The sequence below is a fragment of the Acomys russatus genome, chromosome 11 (genome assembly GCF_903995435.1).
Source record: "Acomys russatus chromosome 11, mAcoRus1.1, whole genome shotgun sequence".
Taxonomy (NCBI): domain Eukaryota; kingdom Metazoa; phylum Chordata; class Mammalia; order Rodentia; family Muridae; genus Acomys; species Acomys russatus.
In genome coordinates, this window is record NC_067147.1 from 17,656,534 (window position 1) to 17,678,832 (window position 22,299).

The window sequence follows — 22,299 nt, forward strand, 5'->3', positions numbered from 1 at the left end:
GTTGTTCCCAGTAGAGAGAGCAAACGAGTGGAGTGAAGGTAGCCAGCGTGATAAATGGCTCTTTCATTTGAAGATCTCCAGAGCTCGTTTACGGCTAATTTTCTGTATTGGCCCCCTTTGAGCTATTAATGCAATCGGCAGGGACCGTGGCCCCTCTCTTCTTAGCTGCCCCATTAGAGCTCCCATTAAGCTGCCTAGTCTCAACTCTATGGCAGGAGTTGGGGAGGGGGGAGTAATGAAAGGTGCTTTTTAAACTCTCCTAATCTAAACCGGCAGAGGGTGGTTAATACGATTTGAAGGGGGCTGGTCAATGAGCAATCAATAAAGTAATAATGAGAAGGATTCGGTACATTAACAGTCTAAAAATCCAACGAGACATTAAAAAATCATTCTTAAGTCTCAGTTCCATTAAGATTACGAATCTGGGTGGGGTGGGGTGGGGTGGCGGGGGGGGGTGCCCAGCTAACATAAATGATCATTGCCATTTTCCTATAGCCTAACTTAAAAGGGTTAGCTAGGCTTAAAGAAACGGGGGTTGAAACAATCAGAGACCAATATGCAATCTGTTTGACACATTAGACAGCGGAAAATATGTCAGAATTTCTTGGAAAGGTTATTGAGGCCGGAGTCCAAGGTTCAAATGCTGTGTCTGTGGGGCATTTCATATTGGTCTTAGGGATATCCTGTTTGGTTAGTTTCCATTCTCTTCCATGTTTTCCCTGTTAGTTCTGGCCCCTTCCCCACACAAACACTTTGGTGTGGGTTTTCTTGGAGGGGAGAAAAAAAAAAAAAACACTCAATTCTAGCGGGTTCTTTTGAGATTCTTCCTTCTTGCCTAGAAGGAATTTTGCACCAAGAATCTGAGTCAGAGTCCCATAAAGGTGTGTGTTTCCTCTCAAGAACTTTGCCTTTCCAGAGAGAGAAAGACAGAGAGAGAGGCAGAGAGAGAGAGAGAGAGAGAGAGAGAGAGAGAGAGAGAGAGAGAGAGAGAGACAGAGAGACAGAGAGACAGAGACAGACACAGAGACAGAGAGACAGAGACAGACACAGAGACAGACACAGAGACAGACACAGAGATAGACACAGAGATAGACACAGAGACAGACAAAGAAAAACAGAGGGAAATATCCACTAAGGATATTCAGAAACCATACAATTTCAAAACTGGACTGGTCAGACATTCCTTTCCATTGCTCCAAGTGTGGGAACCTGCAAATGCATAGACAGGAGAAGATAAATGACTTTCTCAAGGTCAGATGACACAGTAAAAACATTCAAGTTTGAGGTTCTCAAATTCTGTCATTACAGAACACCAACATTGGGTATTGGCACACAGTCTGTGTGTTCCTACACATTTCAGTGCCTAAATGCATATGTGTGGAATAAAACTTAGAGATGAGGTAGACTTAAAAGGATGCCTTCCCTCACCCTTTTAGGTGCTAACTCTCTTGCTTGTTTGCCAATGCAGCTCTCTCACAATTGTCAGTTTCTTCCAGGGCAACTTACCCCTTTAATGTCTGAGGCAGGTTCATTTCTCCCTCCTCCTCTTTTTTACACAAGTCTTGTCAAACACAGTTTCTCAAATTTGTAGCTTTACCATGAAGTTGTTTTTAAAAAGGGAAATGAAACATTGGCCCATTAATTCCTACATAGTTTACTACTGAATACCATTTCCTTTACTTTTCCTCCCTTTTTCTTAAAACTCCACTCACTGCCAGGAAATAGTAATCTATTTGTGTTTTTTTTTTCCTTATTGGAATAATTCATGGGAAAAGGAAAGGGGTGAGTCTCTCTCTCTCTCTCTCTCTCTCTCTCTCTCTCTCTCTCTCTCTCTCCCTCCCTCCCTCCCTCCCTCCCTCCCTTTCCTGGGTGTGTTCATGTTAAATCTAAAAGTTGGCTTTACTACCATCCAACTGAGAACTGAAGAGGGAGGAAAGCCACTTTTTAATATATGCACAGAAAATTGTAAACATGTAAAGAACCAAAAAGCTTCGTGCTGAGCCTTGCTATGCTCCATTTCCTCAGCATTTCCTGCTGTCGCTTTAAACCTATCTCAGTCATCTCTAGGTTCCATGAACAGGAACAGTGTGCTTATAATTACTAACAAATCAACTGGGCCCTGTTGCTCTCTGGGTTTATTGATAAGCTGGAGGAAAGCAGAAGGGAAAAGATGAAGAGAATAAAATACGTGGTTAACCGGCTGAGCTAAGCAGGTGTGAGGGGAAGGGGAAGGTTGGATGATAGGGAACTATAGACTAAAAGGAAAACTGGGAAGAGAAATGTGTAGGGTCTGGTCTAGGGGCTCCATGCTGGGCCAGGGGTAAGGAATGTGAGTTGGTGCTAGAACCCGAAGATGAAGGATACATTGTAAGAATGTGATTTTGATAGAAAATGGAAATATAATTGAAAACACTTCTATTCACCTTGTGAGATGTTTTGGGGGGAGGAAAAGTCATTTCCTAAGATTGAAGTGTGCTACATATGTAGGCATATGCATTGGCATATCTATATGCAAAGAAATACAGCCCAGGGGAGGAGTAACATATCTCCCTAAAGGAACCGGCTCCTACCAGCTGAGTCAGGCACGCAACAGTAGGACAGTTGAAGAACAGGGTATAAAGTCTCCCTGAAGGCCTAAGTTTTCACCTGAGAATCAGAAAACCAGAACTACTACTGTTTAAGAAATACTGGCTTACTACACATAGCAGTAACTGTCAGTTTACTGGGCTTGTTATTAAATTATTCCAGGCAATGCTAAATATGAGAATGTAGCCGAGTATCAAAGATTAGAACTTTTATATAATTTATTTTATAGTTCTCTTGTTAAAACTGCAAAGGGCTATCTATATTTAGGGGCAATCTTCCCCAATCTGATACTATGACATTGCCTGATAGGATAAGTTGTATATAAAGACTTGAATATGAATCTGAAATATAAATATCAAGAATGCTATGAGAGTAAATAGCAGGCTACCAAGAAGAGACTTGATACCCTATGAGCATATACAGGGGGAGGAGGTCCCCCTCAGTCACAGTCATAGGGGAGGGGAGTAGAAGGAAAGCCGGAGGGAGGGGAGAATGGGATAACAATTGAGATGTAATATGAATAAATTAATAAAATATATTTTAAAAAAGAAAATAGATTAAAATACATGTGGATACTTTGTAAAATAATTAAATGTCTCCATCCTAATCACCCATTTCCAAAGGGGTTTAAAGTCATCCTTATAAACTCCATGGATCAGTCATGTTTCACGAAAGCAATTTGTCATTTTGCTGCCTTACTCTGAAATGGGAAGTAGTCCCTGATTAGAATATGGGTGTCCAGACAATCAAAATCCCCTTTGTCCCTTGTCCTTACCCCACAACAAGACAATGTAGAAAATGTTTTCCACTACAATCCCTCCAACTAGAATAGATATTGGGCATCAACAGCAGATCCTGAAATTTTGTTCTATCTATCAAGAAGTGGTCAAAAGGAATGTTTCAGTGTCTAAATCCACTCACTCCCTTAAGGAAAAAGCTCTTTTCACAAAGTTTTGTAAAACACGAAATCAAATTAATAAACCCCTAACTTTTGGAAACCTCTCGACAGCCACAGAGTCTGAATGCTGAAATCTGTGCTGTAAAGAGTAAACTGCAAGAGAAACGCTGTGCTGTCTTATCTATCCTGTAGAAAAGAGGGTACATCATAAAATTCTAAAGCCCATCCCGCAGTAGTGAGTACATCTTTCCCTGTAGATTTATAGGAGGAGGCATGGACGTTGTTAGAAAGAAAGTGGAAGTTTCTCCCCTCCCCAACCCTTAATATATATGTGTGTGTGTATATATGTACACACACTAAGTATATATATAATATTTCAATATATACATATTTCAATATATATATTTTAATGATTTATCCATGGAAGACGTTAACATATAGGAAAAGTTCAAAGGGCGAGACTTTCAGATCGCTGCTCACTCCAGTCTTCCACCTAGCTCAGCCTCATCCTGTCAGATGACACCAAAACACAATTAACAGGAATACAGGCTGGAGAGGCTGAGTGCACCCTGGTAGCAGTGGCAACCAGCTGTCACCTCTTATTAACTTCTGCATAAAACATACCTTGAGTGTGGTTTGTTACCAATTACTTGCTGAAATGAAACAACTGGGGCAAGGCAAGAACGCCACCGCTCATGTGAATTACAGTGATTGGTTGATTGATCAGGGCACCTGTTGTAAATCATAACTGTTCCAAACAATCACCAGCCGGTGCCTTAATTTGTAAACAAAATTCGTGTCACTGCTGAATTGCTCTCGCTGGAGATGAGCATTTGGGTACATTTCTAAATGAATCCTGCTGTTATTTTTATGCCAGGGAAAACAGGGCTCATTATAAGGCAAGAAACAGAGCTTTTCCCTCCCCCACACACCCCGGGAGCGCATCCCATCTTTAGTGACGACCACAAATTTGGGCCCAGTCAGACAGACGGAATTTCTACAGCGATCATTTGGCATTACCATGTTCTTTCAGAGCATGGTAATAGTTCTCTTCACCCTCAAGTACCCAAGGAGACAGTGTTATTCTGGGGAGGTCGGATAAGAAAACTGAGGTCCGGATCTCAGCGAGGTGCCCAAGGTCACACAAGAAGCACGTGAGCAAATAGGCTTTACCTTAGACTCAAAGCGTGATCCAGGGTTCAAGGGCTAACTCTGGTGTTTCCCCGATTTGTGCTGGGCCATCGCAAGCAACACTCAAAGCCCCTCCCATCTGGGGTAAGTTTCCAGAGGAATCGTGACTTTTGGGTCGGTTCACAGCGCTGGGAACAGCAACCCAGCTGCAAACCACTGGCCTAGCCCCTTCCTCCTTCACTTTCCACTTGGTGGCTGCCCCGTGGCTTTACCAGATGACACGTCCTGTCCTATCAACCATCAGTCAGCTGGGTTGAAGCCCGGTCACCTTTATGGAAACATTTTTTTTTCTCCTTCTCTCCATCTCTCCCTAGTTCCTGTCCCTCCCAAATCTGTGACTTCTCTAATGATGAATAAAGATGGCTTCTTGGGAGGAATGTCAGTCAACACCGGCGAGGTATTTTGCTCAGTCCCAGGCCGTTTATCTCTACTCAGTTCAACTTCAAAATACAAAGTCACTGTGGGAGAAGTTCAGAGACGGCTCTCGCCCCCTGAATGCCTCAATGCGTCTCTCCTTGGCGGCGTCCTCAGAAGGTAAAACAAAATAAAACAAACAACAACAAAAACTACACACACACACACACACACACACACACACACACACACACACAGACGCTTCATTCTGTTAGTGGAGGAGGATGGTGTGGAGACAGAGGGGGTAAGCCTGACTCGGTTGCCTAGCAACCCGGAGTCTAAGTATAGCTGGCACCTGTGAGTGATTCCACAGGATGGCTGTGGCTGGTTATCTGGCCTTCTAGACCGCACTGTACGTGTGCAAACCTCCTAGATAATTCGGGATTGGAAGGGAACCTTTCACTTTCTTGCCTGTACAAGGCTCTCAACTAAGTGAACGCATATCTGGGGACATTAGCCTGAGTTCAAGCCAGGACCTAGTCTGCATACCACACAAGCTCATTTGAAACAGCAAAGTCAGTTTCCGTTTTGCTGTCCGTATAATCTTCATTTTACTAGTTTTCAAATACAGACTAATGCACTAGTACGTTGTGCTTTCCATTTTGAAAAATTCTTTTCTAGGTCTGTGATCTCCCTTCAACACGATCACACCTCACAACAGTAATACTACTTTATAACTATCAGTAGTCGTTTCCCGGGGCTGCCTAGTTGCTCTCCAATATTACAGCTCAGAAAGACTCCTGGTAAAAATGGAAGAAGAAATGGCTAAATTTTTTTTTCTCTGCAAAAGTTTTTGCCCATATCGGGACCCTTGGCACTGTCCTTACTAAGTGATTTTGTATAAGATAAAACTTTCTAAAATTAACACCCATTCTTTCCTCAAAGTGGCTGGTTGAATAGTACAGCAACAGGGTTCTTGCGTGATAACCAGTTTCCTTTCATTTTTGTCCAGCCTTCAGAGGACATGGGGAGCCTTGAGGGAAACTAGGTGTTGTTGTAACCCAGGAATGTTCTTAGTTTGAATTATCTTCCACTGCCCTTGTTTGGTTTAGTTTTTAAGTGAGTCTTTTGAGCTTCAGAGTCTGGCTATATTATTATTATTATTATTATTATTATTATTATTATTATTATTATTATTATTATCATTATTATTACTATTACTACTACTACTACTACTATTACATTTTGAGATAAAGTTTCTCTGCGTAGCTTTGACGGTTCTGGAACTATTTTGTAGACCAGACTGACCTTAACTCAGAGATCTGCCTGACTCTGCCTCCCAAATGCTGGGATTAAAGCTGTGCATCATCATACCTTGGTTTCCAGAGTAGGGTTGTTTTCATTCAATTCCTGAACATGAGTGTATAAAATTTATGGATTGAGATAGTGAATGCAAAGAGCTTACTGTATTTACAAGCTCAAAAGTATTAGTATTGTTCTTATCATAATGACAAACATTATTTGATTATAAATGCTAATCTTCTCTCTCCCCCCAAAACTCTATTATGTAGGGTTATTGTTTGTTTGTTTTTGTTTTTGTACCCTCCTTTAGAAGCCTATCTGTTTTTGGAACCTAGTCCTCTTCTTTTCTCCTCTTTTTAAAAATCTTGCCTGGATTCTGCTGTCCTTACTGACTCCAGGGCAGGGAGTGAACCTCTTCATGTACATGGGATGAGCAATATTTACCTTTTCTGGACCCACTATCCTACATCCTAATTATTCCTATCTGTTATTATTTTTCACTCCTCACAATAAAAAAAAGACTTAACTTTTTAATGCTCTGTGTTGTAGAAATTAAGCAAACCTCAGCAAACTATCAGCAAATAACTGAAAGCAAGGGGTGCGGGGGAAGTGCCAGCCTCAAGTTAAACCCTCTTCAAGCTCCACTGGGCTCTAGATTGCTAAGTCTAAACTTTGTTTCAGGAACACTCTGAGGTTAATCAGAATGTTAATTCTTGCAATTGCAGAGCCAAATCGAAAAATGGGGGGAGATCCTTGAGAGAAAGGCTAGAAAAAATCGGTTTGAATTTACCCGCGGGCAGACGCAAAGCAGCAAATGTCACGTTACTCACCTCCTTGGTGGAAGGTAAGCAAGACTCGTGGCCATTTCGAGAAGTGGCAGAGCTTAACTGTCGACATTTTACATGTTTCATGATTAATTGGGAATCACTGCGATTACTGTGCCCTTATGAGTCCGATGTCAAGGGACGGCAGGAGAGAAGTTCAAAGGTCTTTTTTACTTAGAGGGTGCCAGCAGCAGCTGATAAGAGAGCACAAGGTATAGCAATGTTCTCATCCTCTGAACAGTAGTGAGGTCCAGATTCCAAGTCAAAGCAGGGATCACTTCCCTTGTCACAGGGGTTGAGGCATCCTCCGCTTGAACTCCTACAATAACATTTCTGTACGCTGCTATCAAAACTCTTTGCCCTCCCCTAACTTTACCTCTAAAGACACCTGCTTCCAACCCTGACCACCTGACATCCATTTCCAGGTCCCACAAGGTGGAAGGAGGGAGCCTTCCTGGTTTTCTTTCCACCTCTACATGTTCATCCACCAATAAATGTAATAACATTTAAAAGGTGTTTTTTTTTTTTTTAAAGCGTATAGTGATAATGAATCATAATGGTTACTTTAAAACTCATGACTGTCCATGAGTCCTGCCTCTTGCATCCTTGGGCCTTGACATCTTAGAAAGTCCATCAAGGCTTGGAAGAAAACTGTGGAGGGAGCTAGGGAAATGTGTGGGGAGGTAAACTGAATCTTCAAGGCAAATTAATTTGTTGCGAATTAAATGGCTGTAATTGTACTAAGAAACTTGTCATTTTCTTGTCAGTGTGGGTTTTTGAGATGAAACCTGTGGCCTGTGGTAAGGAAGATAGTCTGTATGGTTTAGGAGAAGAATGTCTGCAGATGAACAGGTAGGCAAGGAGACAGACTGGAAGCACAGGTGGTTGGTACACAGGGAAGATGACAGAGAGTTTTCTCTGGAATCCTCCTTGTGTGTCCTGTGTTTGTTCATTTGTTTCTCCTCCAGATTTTAGCAGATATGGTGCTTTGACTCTTGTAGGGAGCTGACTCTTGCAGGACAGCATTTTATGTCATCTGAATGATGATCACAAAGAGATAAAAGAATAACTGGTCTTGCAGTTTGCCATCTTAAGGCAAAGGTTTTGTGTGTTTATTTGTTTGTTTTGTTTGGCTAATATTCTCTCATCAGAGGCTTTTTAGTCATCACACTGTCGAATTCCACTTGGTAGCAGTTGACTTTTCTTAGCATGTGAGCATTCCATTTTGCCTTTTAGGGAATCATTTATCAGCACAAACCTCATTTTGAAAATAGTCAGTCTAGACTTAGCATAAGGTAAAAATTGTGGTATGAATGGAAGGAACTAGAAATCATACCAAAATGGCAATATTTGGTGGGTGGTTTTGGCAAAATGAAGCTTTGTAAGCACTATGTTTGAAGTCTTTTGATATTACAATACCATTAAAAGTAACTCACCTTCTCTCAAAATAATGCGTTTATGGCATAATCGAACATACATATTTTCCTGTTTCTGATCTTTCCTCAAACCCCAATGCTGTGTTTCAAAAAGGTAATAATACTTTATGCAGCAGGGTCTTCTTCTTTGTGAGGTCTGGAATGCCTAGTGTGCCCTGATGTCTGCAGTTACAGATTTGATTCCTCCAGTAGAAAGTTTTTAAGTAGGACGATGAGAGTAATCTCTGAAAGAGAGAAACCTGAACACAGCAAGAAAAGTCTAGGTTAAATAATTATTTTGCTGTTGAATAGGAATACTCTTTTCATACACATCAATATAGTTATTAGTCCATTTACATATGTAGATTTCTTATGCATTTTCATTATAAATATAAGACTATTTGCCTAATGGAATTGTAGGAAGATGGTGGCTTTTAAATTGTATTTCAAGCAGGTGTAACTGGTGCTTTGAGTAGAAGAGAGGAGTCTAGCTAGCATATTCCTCTAAATGTCTAGATTCAGTCATAAGGTGGCTTTTGAATCTATAGTCACTTCCCTCTAAGCCAAAGTGAGTGACTTGCAGGAGCTCCTCCCCCCTCTTGGGAGGGGACAGTGTCTATCTAGAGCCTGGTAGAATAAGTTTTGTCCTGTTCGTTTTAATTGTGAAGCTCATCTTTACGTTGAGTATCTGCGTCAGGTTTGAGCTGGTTGTGTGCCTGGCTTCAGGTGTTCCTTGCCTAGGCGTTGATTCTCTGCTGCTCTCCTTACAGGGGAAGCTGTTCACTTAGCTCGGGACTTTGGGTATATTTGTGAAACAGAGTTTCCCGCTAAAGCAGTGTCTGAGTATTTGAACAGACAGCACACGGACCCCAGTGACCTGCACTCCAGAAAGAATATGCTGCTGGCCACCAAGTGAGTTTCCAAGTCCCTGGGCCCGGGCCCAGGACTTCCTCCCTGACTTAGGAAACTGGAGGGGGTTTGGTTCAGCCTATCTGGTGTGCAGAAAGCACCTTGGCCTGAAACAGCAAGCTAAGAAGCCATCTGCTTCTAACGGGTGAGGTATGAAGTAGACTTGAGGGGCTATGGGCATGTCCCAGTTCCCTTTTCTGCTTACAAAGAGAATGCAGGTTTGTATCAGTTCCCCTCTGCAGTTCTGGGGTGTCAGGCAGATTTTCCCTATGTCTCTTCCAATATCCCCAGGTGAACATTTCTGTCTGGGCTTGGTATTGGTCTTCCTTGCCATCAGGGGTACAGCCATGTGTGTTTGCTCAGGGTGTCTATATGTCACCCACAGCTCTAATTACTCCATTTCCAACGTTGCTGTTTGCCATCTTCCTCGGACTTGTAAAATTTACTACAACTCCAGAGGGGAAAACAGTAAATCTCTGGCTAAATTTAGGTCTAGAGCTCATTTGAACATTTACAGTGGGTTTTCTATTTATTTGATTTACTCCTGTCTTTGGCTTCGGTGTCATATTGTTGATGTTTTATGACCAGCTCCGGTCTGCAGTGGGCGGCGCTGCGTGCACCAGCACGATTCTCTCTCGCAGGCGCGGTGGCCTAAACAGCAACACTCATTTATTTAGCGTTCCAGGACGCGGTTTGTTCCGTTGACAGCGTAATTTAAAGAAATATATGGAAGGCTGAAAAATCATTTGCTCAAATTTGTCCAGATGTTTTTGAAACGTGATTGGAATTTGATTGCCCCTTTCCGCAGGGTCAAAAAATATTAATGTCCCAGAACTTTAATTGCTTACAGAGCCTGGTTTGGGCTGTGCAGATTTTAAATGCTTGACTCTTAAGCAATTGTTCTCTGCACTACAAAATTTCGTGTTTTTTTTTTTTTTTTTTTTGTACTTTGGAAATGAAGACAAAGTTAAGAAAAACCTTTAACCATCTTTACTAATGATCAACACTTGACACCGTACTTTCCTCCAACCATACCATCTAGCAGGTTGATATATTTTTGTTGGTAGGCTGCCCTCTTACCATTGGATTGCTGTATGCCAGTAGCAACCAGTTGCACTTTATAAATGAAGCAGGGAACTTTAGGGAAGATAAAATAATTTTTTTAGAAAAGCCTTACATATCTACGGCAAATAACAAGATCAATTTTTCTTATTTCTTAAAGGGATGATTATTTCTTCTTAAAGAGATGATTACACACACACACACACACACACACACAGAGAGAGAGAGAGAGAGAGAGAGAGAGAGAGAGAGAGAGAGAGAGAGAGAGAGAGAGAAACCTTATGACTTTTAAGGCCACTACATTTTAGCCTAGGGTATCAGAATCATCTTAGGAGCTTTCCCACTATATTCATGTCTGGACCCATCCCCACGCCCATCATGTAGGAGTGATGCAAGGGAGATGAGTCAGAGCCTGGGAGTGTGTAGCGAACCTCACTGAGGCAGGCCCTATTGGATGAGCCCAGTCCCTTGTGGAGATCTATGGATATATGCTGAATGGAGACTAGAGGAAGTAAGAAAAGTCTCCATTTTTGTCTACAGTCCTTGGAAATATCAGTGGGTGGAGAAACAGTTCTCCCACTTGATTTATTACTAGGCTTGGGCCATGGAGCGGGATCCAGGGGAAGGGTGCCGCAAGGGTCTTTCAAAACCAGAAATCTGCCCTGTTTACCTTAGAGTCAGGCCAGGTGTTAGCTGCTAAGTGCCCTTTCAGCCGTGCCTTGGCTGTCTAGATCCAGTACCCTGAATAGGAGTTCTTTTCTCAATCTGCATCCCACAGAACCAGAAGCTGGGAGATGATGGCAGGTGGTCAAGAGTAGCCTGCCAAGCTGAGAAAGGCTGTGGCCTCTGGGGTGCCATGCCTCAGCAGTGCCAGCAAAGCCAACCCATTTGACCTTCAGGGCTAAACCCCTCCCATTCATTTCCTATATTAAAAATCTTTCAAATAAGCTCAATCCATAGTTAGGCACCCGGGGTTCCTAAGGCTAGGAGAGCTCTCTAAATTGTAGGCACCTTGAGGAAATAAAAAACCTTCAACAAATAAAAATCTATTCTCCCCAGTGTTTCAACCCATCTACCATTAGGTTTTTTTTAAAACCATTCAGAAATCATTTTATATTGACAACAATACTGTTACACAAAGATTTTTAGTAGCTCACATAGGCAAAAATTGGGGATGGGACACTTTTTTTTTTTTTTTTTTTTAAAGAAGGGATGAGATATTTCTCTTCCAAATTGCTGTAGTTAGATGGGTTTTGCTTTGAATGAAATCAGCATTCTCCCCTAGAATAAACAGGTTTTTGCTCTGGGCCATGCAAGGCTCCAGCAATCTGCTTTTATGCCAGAGACAGGCTTGTGGCTAGGGGGTTTAAATCATTCAGGTTGTGTGTGTGTGTGTGTGTGTGTGTGTGTGTGTGTGTGTGTGTGAGAGAGAGAGAGAGAGAGAGAGAGAGAGAGAGAGAGAGAGAGAGAGAGAGAGAGAGAGAGAGATTTAAAGGTTGGAAAGGCAAGCAGGAAGAAAGGAAAATGATTGAAGAAAAGTGTCAGGTAACAGCTAAAAACTACTGACTATTCAAAATCAAAAGCTAAAATGCCTAGCAAATTTCTTAAAGCAGAATACAGGTGGTCCTGGAATGGAAAGTGGAAAACGAAAGGTGTCGAGAGTGAAAGGTTTCTTTCACTCCCAGCTGCTACGTGAGGGAGCCCCCTGGGGAAAGAAATTGAGCCGAGTTGCCTAACTTAGTATCCCTCTCCTCAGACCCAAAGCCTCTGGGCTTGTGTGAGTGTGTGTTTTTTGAGGCCGGGCTAGTGACCAAGACTCTGAGGGTGCTTTTGTCTTCCTCCATCACCCCTCCGCAGGCAACTTTGTAAAGAATTTACGGATCTGCTGGCGCAGGACCGGACACCGATCGGGAACAGCCGGCCCAGCCCCATCCTGGAGCCAGGCATTCAAAGCTGCCTCACGCACTTCAGTCTCATCACACACGGCTTCGGTGCCCCAGCCATTTGCGCCGCGCTCACTGCCCTGCAGAACTATCTCACCGAGGCGCTCAAAGGCATGGACAAGATGTTTTTGAACAACAACACTAACAGGCACACGTCTGGGGAAGGCCCAGGTAGTAAAACTGGCGACAAGGAGGAGAAACACAGGAAATGAATAAAATAAAATAAAATAAATAAAGAGAAGGAAAATGTTTTAAATACAAAAGGAAAACAGAAAAAATAATTTTAGCTTTAACATATTGGATTGGCTTTGGAAGAATTATATTAGGTAGAATACACATACAATCAAAAAATTTAAAAAGAAGGCTAAATAACTTAAAAAAATAAACTGAGGCGTACAACGGAGCAACAAACCGGCTCTCGTGTCTATTTCAAGATACACGTGGAGACAACCGTCCGGATTTTCCACTTCGGTTCTTTCGAGTTTAGTAATACAGATAATAAAAGAAAACTATGAATTCCCCCCTTTGGAAAATAAACATGAGACTAAACATGAGAACACGCTAACTTATTGGAAGAAAATTGGAGAAACGTTGGTGTCAATGCTTTGAGAGCTGGTTGACTGAGACGCACGAACTTTAAAGTTTTTAATTTAATTTTTAAAAGGAAACTCTCGCAGTCTGCGCCCTCCATTTCTCCCCACTCTTCTCACCGCTGCTTTCCTCTTTCCCTTCTTCACACCTCTCCGGGAACCTGCTGGGTGATCTGGAGTGCGGTTGGCACTCTGGGGTTGCGTTAGCCCCTTTGGTATCCAGACCTCGCCCCGCGCTCCTAACTCCCCTGTGCCCACCCCTCCCCCGCCCCGCCCGGGTGTGTTTAATTAGGGAGGCCAAGGGTGGGGGTGGGGAGACTGGCGGAGGCTCTAGCTTTTTGATCCAGGCTTGAGAGCCGAGGCTCCCCTGGCAGAGGAAACCGATAAGTTGATTCATCCTAGTTACTTTCAGAACATGTTACTAGTTCCCAGACTTGCCAGCACCTGTTCACAGAGAATATTGCATTTGTTATACTTGTGTCATCTAGAAGTATAGTTTAAAAAAAAGAAAAAGAAACCATGAATACTTTGATTAGTATGTAATTTCTTCGGAGGGGTATGTACCATTTCATTCTCTTCTGTTTCCCAAAGCTTTACCCGCATGGTTTATGAGCTTCTTCAAAGAAGACTTGGGCTTCCTACACAATCTAGAAGGTACTGAGAAAAAGAAATCCGATCCGTTGAAAGTCAAAGCCTGTGTGTCAGATTCGGGCAGGTTCACTTCTTTAAAGAAGCTCAAAAGGAATCCTTTAGGAAGTGGCCAGTGTTGGGGAGTAGCTTTGAATCTTCTTGCTAACACACCTCGACAGGGGAATTCTTGCAGGGGTGGGGCACTGCAAAACGCATTTTAAGGGGGGGGGTCGAGTAAGGCATCTTGGGAACCTATATTCTAACAGTATTGTCTTCACTGAAAAAATGAATTCCATTTCCTTGGAATCCTGGGGGACTGTTGTTCTATTGGGGAAAGAAGCAGCTTTGCTGATGTAATTGGGGAAGGCAGCCTACACACTACTGTGACACTTTATGAATGAAATAGTTATCCTTCTCAGATATACCCTTGTTTTGACATGAAATGGTACACACACACACACACACACACACACACACACACACACTACAAAGCAAAGTGTAAGAGCGTGTAATTCAGCGTTGGCTTCCTGTGTGTATATATTGGGACTATTCCCAATGGATAGGTTTTAATGCATTTAACATATTTCACTTCTCTCAGCCCAACTTTTTAACCCATATTCTATCTTAACAGTGCCATGCAATAAACCCTACACCTTTAGAAAAAGCAATGAGGGCCTTGGAGCAGAGTGTTTGGTTGGTGAGATAGGTACACTCTTTTGGTGTGGGTGCTCCTGTGTCTTTTCAAGAACTTAGTTGGGATCTTTGCAAAAATCTATTGAGATAAAAATTCAAATGTTTTCTGTGATTTACAAATAGCCCTTTTCCCCCTAGGAGCCTGGACTCTGTTTTTCCATTCTTTTCCAACCCACCTTAAGGCAAGGGAAGTGGCGTGAAGTTTTAGGGGCCCTCTAAGGGCTTTGTTCAGAGGGTTTTATTTGAGGGAAAGGAAAGTCACAGAGTGGATTTTAGGTTACCGAAGGTTGTAAGCAACAACTGAAGTCAGGCAACATCTCATCTCCCATCTCTAGCTGATGCTGAGTTCTGTGGGTTTGCAAGACCCAGCCCTAGACAAGCTGACAGGAGTACAAAGGTCAGGAAAAAGACACAGTGAGATCTAGAGACTCACAGCATCTTTCCCAGTTTAGAAAGCAGCCCTCTTTGTCCGTGGGCCGGGGCGCTTGCATTAATTGAATTCTGATTGCACAAGGCCAGCAGAAAACACACTGAAAAACATCGTCTCCTTTCCTTGCAGGGCAACGCGCCCCACGCGTGTGACACCGAGAGACGCGATGGATGCGCCTTGCTCTTACTGTGCAAGTCCTGGGAACACGTGGGCCTCTGGAGCCCAGTGGTGTTGAGGACATAGAATCAGCAGCTGCTGGGGTCTCGAACCGCAAGGGCCCTTCCTGCTCTGAGCCTCACCCCAAGGGCTAAGGCTATCAAGAAAGGCTGGTTCCAGAGTAGGTAAAAGGGAGGCGCCCCACTGGCTGCTGGAGTGGGGGGGAGGGGTCCCAGAGCTCTACAAAGCCCTTTTGCCACTGGCGGTCACTCCAGGCTCTACTCGGAGAAGCATTGTAACACGGAAAAGTTCAAGAAATTTGAAACTTCCGCGTGTTCTTTTGTGCCAGGAAGGAAATTGTCCCCACCCTCATTCTCCTGATGTGTGGGCATGAAATAAGAACTGTCATACTTGGGTAGGTAGGCTCCCTTAGCCAAATGTCAGCAAAAGCGCAGATAGGTAGCCCTGGTTTGAGCCTCATGCCCCAACTCCGGGGTGAGTCCTACGTTTCTGTCCTTTTCTCTATTCCTCTTTCACGTGGCGGGGGGGGGGGGCCTCTCCCATGCCTTCTTTAGCCAGGCCATTTACATTTATCTGATAATTGAGTTATTAAAAGATTTGGTTTCCTTGGGCTTACATATCAATAAACAGTAGGATTAACACAAGAGTTTGCCTTTCAAGTCAAGGAAACCGTTTAAGACCAGACCCTTTGAATTTTGTTTTCAAACCAAACAGGTGAGTTACAGTCCTATCCTCTCCGCCCTGCCCTGAGTTTTGTAGACGTTTTATCCGGGGTCCAGAGTGCCACTTTCTAAATGCTGGGGTTCTAAACCAAAATAACTAAAGGCTGGAGAGTAAGCCCGCGGCAGCTGGAGTTCCCGGGAGAGTCTTCCAACTGCTTCTGAGCGAATGGAGCATTCGCCTCCTTGTATTTTAGATCCCATGGAGTTTGTTTCTAAGTGAGGATTCCCTCTCCAGGGACCTTTAACTTCCATCTCAACTAGGAAGTGACTTTCTTTTCTCCCTTTTCCCCAAAGCATATTGCGTTTTCTTTCATTTACCCCACCTCTTCACCCTTAGTTTTCTCCGCCCCCTTATAAAGAGCTCGATAGACTTTCAAAGATGCGACTTTTGTTGTCATTGACCAAGGAAACAACTTTCTTTTAAGCAATTATTTCATATCCTATGAAAACTGGTCTAGTGGAAAACCCCAACCCCCAGCTTATCTACACACTTCCTTCATGGGTACAAGATCCATCTCCAGTTAGAGTACTGTTAGAAAATTTGTCACCGTACATGATAACCTGTGCTTGTAATAGATTATGTGGAAAGGAAATAACCTCAAACCATCTGATACTGCCTCTCAAGCTACCCCTCCTTTACTGATGTGTATTAAATTATTGGTGAAAGGAAAGAGAAGTATTGAAATTTGTTTGGTTTCTTTAAGAAGAGAAAAAAAGAAAAGAAAAAGAAAAACACAGAATGAATGCTATTTCTTCTTTAAATGCCAAAATTGATTCTCCTTTGAGTTGGTCTCTAATTCACTAATGTTCTTTTTACCACCCAGTCAAGAGCACTCTGGAGGGTGTCCATGTTAAGTTTGTATATATTTATTTATGCTTAATTTAATGGGAATGTGTAAATATGATGAGCAAGTAGTTTGGGATTATTTATCTGTGAATCTATACCTCTGTGAATGGGTGGTTTGAAAAAAAAAAAAACCGCTTGACCCTAGGTAAGGTAGAATACTATCTGAATTTTTCTGTTCTTTATAGACAAGCTGTTATGGTATTGGGTAGAAATTGGTTTATTGTCCAGTGTTAATCTTATTTACATAAATAAAAAGATTGTTGTGTTTTTGTTGTGTTCTCATCTTCAGTTTCTTAAACATGGATATTGTTTCATTCTACAAACAGAAAAGAGATATAGCAAAAAATTTCTCTTTTTGTTCCCCCTGAAGTACATACAGTGTTTTTGTTACAACAGAAATACAATAAATTTTGCTTATCAGAAAAAAAATGAACACTTTTGTTTCCAGTAGGAGGTGCTTTTTTTTTTACTTTTAAATTTTCAAATGGATGCTAGTCCAACCTTATTTGTAATAAAAGTTCATATTAACTGCATCTTATTGTTTATTTTACCCTTAAAAGAAAAAGGAGTGTTATATTTACTTCCTGGGTGACTAAAAGATTCTGATTCCAAGTCAAAGACGCTAAAATGGGTGGTGGATGAACTAGGTGTTCCCAGGTGGTGTTGGTACATACTGCAAAACTGGGTGTTGGCTCCTACACTTGGAGACATGGATTCTTGGAGGGGTTAAGTGGTCCATTTCACAATGATATCTCTTGCTCACTTCATCAGTAAGGGCCTCTGCAAATACATGATGAAAAAACTCCCTTGGCCAAGAGAGTTGTACAAAGCTTAGGAAGCTGTTTCTTATCTTGGGTTCTGAGGTTGCCTAGAAGCAGCCAGCTCTTCTCACTTGAGTTATTGGACTTTGGCTTAGTCCCATATGCTTCAGGGACCAGACATCTCAATCTGTATTTTTATCCTAAGGTGAGGGATATCTTCCTGGAGGCTAGGAAAGCAACGTCATTCAAAATATTCTACAATTTGTACTGCCTCTTTGGAGGGGGGTGCATCACAGGCTCTATCTGTCCTTTCCTATACCATCATTGACTAACGTAACCATAAAAAGCAGAAACAGCAATGGGTGCATCATTCAGGAATGGTACATCTTGGGCTCAGATTACATAAGAATGCTTAACATATAGTTGGTGCTCAAGTAATTAATAGTATTCCTTTTATAAATTTTCCATTTTTCAGATCAGTCTTTTCCACTTGGATTTGCCTATAGAGAAAAACAGAAGAGATGGTGCAGCCAGTTTTATGTGAGGCTTTTTAGTTCTAGTATTATTTATTAATTCAAAGGGAGGAGGGTTTTCATGGCTAGAACTGTAAGCAATTTAAAAAAAAAAAGAAAGAATGCAAACAAACAAACAAACAAACAACCCCACAAACCTAAAATAGAAATCCCACAGGAAATTTTATTACGAAAGTGTGTGTGATCTATATGGCTTAAAAGAAATTGTGTGAAAGTGCTTTAGTCTCTTGGCCAGTTGTGTTAACATTGGATTTCCTTTTCATTTGCTTTACAGAATGTGGGTCTGGTTAGCACTGGGCTTACCTAGAGTTGTAATTTTCATACCCTATGACAAGTTTCCTACAGCCAGAGAATAGCAGCCCTGGGGCAACAGAAAACTAACCGATTATCCACAGGTAAACTCTGGACCACTGCCATGACTGTCCCACCAGCTTCTAGTAAGAAGTCAGTGACCTGTGCAAGCAAAATTCCAGATCTAGAGACACCATAAATGTGGAGAAAGAAAAGAGGGAGGATGCTGCGAAGGAATGGTTAGAAGCTGAAACCATCACCACCGTACAAAAGATTATAAAGGCAGTAAGAAAAGAAGTACAGGCAAGAGCTCTTAGGCTTTGACTTGCAAAGGGATCACAAGTGTCCCCAGAGATGGAGTCATTGCCCAGTCTCTCTGCCTGGAACTCACCAGAGCAGCTACAAAACTTACACTCTCTCCCACAACCCACCACTGGCTTAAGGTCGTGAGTAAGGTGAAAGTTTAAAGGTTTAGAAAATTAAAACGCATTTCTTTTCTTTATTTGATAACAATTGGCCCCGTGTCCATCACTTGGAACCAGCGGGTTGTTGATGGGCCTGGGGGGTCCACACCTTTCCAGAAGGCACTTCACGGCTCCCAGACACACCCTAGCTGCGTTGTTGTCTGCCTTGTTGAAGACTCAAAAATTAAACGTGCAGCGCACAAGTCCATTAATTTTAGCTTCCCATTAATCTAGTTATAACTGAGCCAGCGGAGCTCTTATAGACTTAAAGCTCTTATAGCTTTATAAGACGGTCCTATAAAATTGAAGTCTTTCCCATAAATCTTCCAAGTTGTTTATTTACATGTATTCCTTGGCCCTTTAATGGTCCTCCTGTAAACTCAGGGAAGACTCTAGCGGACCCACCCAGGATGGCGTGTGCGCTCTCTGCTCTCTTCCCTCCCCTCTCCCCAATCCCTCACTGAGTTTGACTTAGACCGGGAAGGGGGTAGAACCGGGAGTGTGAAATTCATTCTCCCCGCCCCCCCCCCCCGACTTTGTTTCCTTGTTTCTATCCCAAACTCGTCCTCTCCGTACTCCCCATCACAAGCCTCATGCTGATTTATATAGTCATAAACAACATTCTTGCGACTGTATTTCCTCTCATAGCTTGGGGTGAGCTCTTTTTTTCACGTCCCTGGCAGCCGCTACTTTAAAATCAGGCCTCATAAATAACCTCAAGGGTTCTCTCAAGATGAGATCCGTCAAATGTCTACTTCTCTAGTTTGGGTCTCTCCATGGCTCCCCCCAAGGTCACAGGTTGGTGCAGTCCCATTGGCTTTTCCCTGGTGGTGGCCTCACTCGGACGAGAACTGCTATTTAGAGGCTAGGTACCATAGAAGTGCTGCGTTCTGGGAAGCATCTGAAGGCGCGTGCCACTCGTGCTCGTGCGCCTCAGCCTGCGTGCAGCCAGCGCACCGGGAGCCTGCAGCTAGCATCTGCGAACATTCTCTGGGACTTCTGACCGGGTGTCATGGGCGCGCAGGCGTACACGCGCGTGCTGGGCGGCTGCAGAGCTCTAGGGCGGATCCCCAGCCTCCAGGGCTGTGTGTCCTCCGCCAGGGCACCTCCTACAGGCCTTGGGGATCAATAGGTTCTGGGGTTGTGAACTGCTGCAACCTGCGCAGCACTCTTATAAAACTGCTTTCATTTCTTTCTCTACCTTTCCTCCGCGAAAGCTTCATACGCACAGATTGAGGGAGTAGTTTTGTCACAGAACTTTAAGGCATTGTATGCTGGTCCAAAGCCATCACCTAGTTCTGAGCCTATTGGTTCCTGCTTTTTCTCTGAAGGGCAGGGCAGTCTGGAGCTGACGCTAGCAAGAAGAGTAGGGAGGTCGTGGGAGGGAACAGTCACACCTGCTGCCCAGAGAGGCCTCTGCATAAAAAAACGCTCTTTAAATTTTAGAAAAGTCACATAATGGCTGATGGCATTACCAAAGCGTGACCTGCCCAGGCCTACCAGTTAAAGTCCCAGGCGTGCCTGCTCGCAGATATTAGCAAACACTTCAAGGCTGTGGTTGTCAAATGCCATTAGCCAAGTCGTGCTCACCAGCCATTTGATTAAGAAGGGGGAGGAAACAGCCATGGCGTACAAGGGTAGAATATGTGGTGGTGGTGGTGATGGGATGTTAGAATTTTTCCACCTGAGCAGACAAATGTCCCAAGTGATCTGGCTGAAGACAAGCTGTAAGCAGTGGGGTACAGAGATGTGGGGACAGGAGGACCTTCTCTCTGACTGAAGAGAGAATCAGACATCTGAGGTGGAAACTCCCCCAAACTGGTCTGCGATAGAGCCTGGCCTGTCTGATCAAGCTCTGCCTCCCTGGAGGTTCAGAACCCTGGAATCTGCTATCTCAACCCTTAATTATCACCTCAGTGTACAAAAGGGCTGGTGGCTATTCAGGTGGGCAGAATGCAGTCTGTAACTGGATTTCTGAGGAACTGAGATATACAGCAATGGATTAAAAAGACAAAACAACAACAACAACAACAACAACTTGTAAATTGTCTTTTCCTTGCAGGTAGTATAACCTGTCTGGGGAGCTGGGGCAGGAGCCAGGGGACCCAAGCCATTACAAAGGAAACAAGCAAGCATAACACCAAACCAAACTTGGACTGTTCTAAAAACAAAACAAAACAAAAACAAAATACAAAAAACAAAAAACATTTTTTGTGACTGTGCTGACTTGAAGACCAGAATATCAAACTTTGGCCAGAACGAATTCAGTGTAAGCGTTATCCCTGGTAAGTGTCTTTACCAGGTGACTATAGAAGAGACAAGCCTTGGAGATAGCAGTTCAGGCTTTTACTGGAGCTCAGTCTTTCAACTGCAGGTGCAGAGTAAACACAGAGCAGGCACAGCAAAGCATTGTTTACTCAAGTGAATTTTCTTTGTCCTGACAGTGCCAGGTGTTAAAGCTCATGGTTTTGTTTTGTCCTTTTCCTCCTCTTCCTCCTTTTCCTCCTTCTCTTCTTCTTCCTCCCCCTCCTCTTTTATTTATTTATTTATTTATTTATTTATTTATTTGGAGACAGGGTTGCTCTGTGTATCCCTAGCTATCCTGGAGCTCTCTCTGTACACCAGGCTGGCCTTGAACTCCAGAATCCGCCTATGTCTGCTTATTTCCTGTCTTAATTTATTATACTTTAACTCTTTTCCTTTCTGGATAGAATTCTCATGTCTATAAGTTTCTAAATATAGGGTTCTTTCAAGGTCTGAGGCAGATGCAAGGCTGACTTTGCCGTCTCATACTTTTTCACTGTTTTTAGGGGCACAGGATAAAGAACCAGAGGCGTGAGCCTAGCCAACAATGTGGGCCCACTGGGGAGCCGTTTGCTTTTATGGTCTATCTAAACACTCTTTTCCCTTTCAATCATAGGGGCCAGTCAAGACCACGGGGGCTACATAATCCAAAGAAAGGCCACGCTCATATAGGTTCTTGTGACCTTTTACTCTTCTTTTAGTTCTCAATACTTAACATCTGTGTCCGGTGGCCAATGTCTCAAAGTAATAGACAATTCGAGCATTTTAATTTTTTTCCTGGAAAAGGGCTAGGTGCTAGAGCAGAGCTTACATCTCAGTGGATGACAGTGCTTTGCAGGCCGAATCTCGGAGTATCAACCAATGAGACTTTCCTTTCCCAGGCCCCAGGAATGCAACGAAGAGGGTTACGTGCTAATACAAGCAGGTCATGTTGTTCCTTTCTCTGTTCTTATTAGTTGGTGGCCTTATTTATTTACTTAAAAAATTTACGGCTCTAGGAGAAATGACATACACCTGAAATCCCAACACTTGGTAGGCAGATCTCTGAGTTCGAGGCCAGCCTAGTCTACAAAGGGAGTCCATGACAGCCAAGGCTACCCAGAGAAACTCTGTCTCAAAAAACAAAATGAAACAAAACAAAACAAAAATTCACTTCTATACCAGGGAAAGAAGGTAACATCTACTCATTTTCTGCCCAGTTCTGAGTTTACTTTCCAAACTCCTAAAGATGTTTAACCTCACTTTCTCAACAACTTCTTGATGTACACACAGATCTCTTTGTTCTCTCTAAACACAATCCCAGATCAAACCAATGTTAACTACCTGGACAATATATAAACACCGAATACATTGATTTGTTGAGATGTATTTAA

The 22,299-nt window shown here is 42.9% G+C and overlaps 1 protein-coding gene across 4 annotated transcripts in view; it reads left to right on the plus strand.

Annotated features, from left to right (window-relative positions):
* The window catches only part of Tfap2b (transcription factor AP-2 beta), a 28,170-nt gene extending 12,722 nt beyond the window's left edge, over positions 1-15,448 (plus strand). For 2 of the 4 annotated variants that reach the window (XM_051152948.1, XM_051152949.1), the window contains exons 4-8: positions 4,990-5,209; positions 7,057-7,175; positions 9,341-9,482; positions 12,399-12,655; positions 13,666-14,583. In XM_051152948.1, coding sequence (XP_051008905.1) covers positions 4,990-5,209; positions 7,057-7,175; positions 9,341-9,482; positions 12,399-12,655; positions 13,666-13,925 — 998 coding nt within the window. In that variant the 3' untranslated portion in view covers positions 13,926-14,583. Of the gene's footprint in view, positions 1-4,989; positions 5,210-7,056; positions 7,176-9,340; positions 9,483-12,398; positions 13,588-13,665; positions 14,584-14,956 lie in introns of those variants that run through there. The other 2 variants (XM_051152950.1, XM_051152951.1) reach the window with 2 other exon arrangements.
* The last annotated feature ends 6,851 nt before the right edge of the window (positions 15,449-22,299 follow it).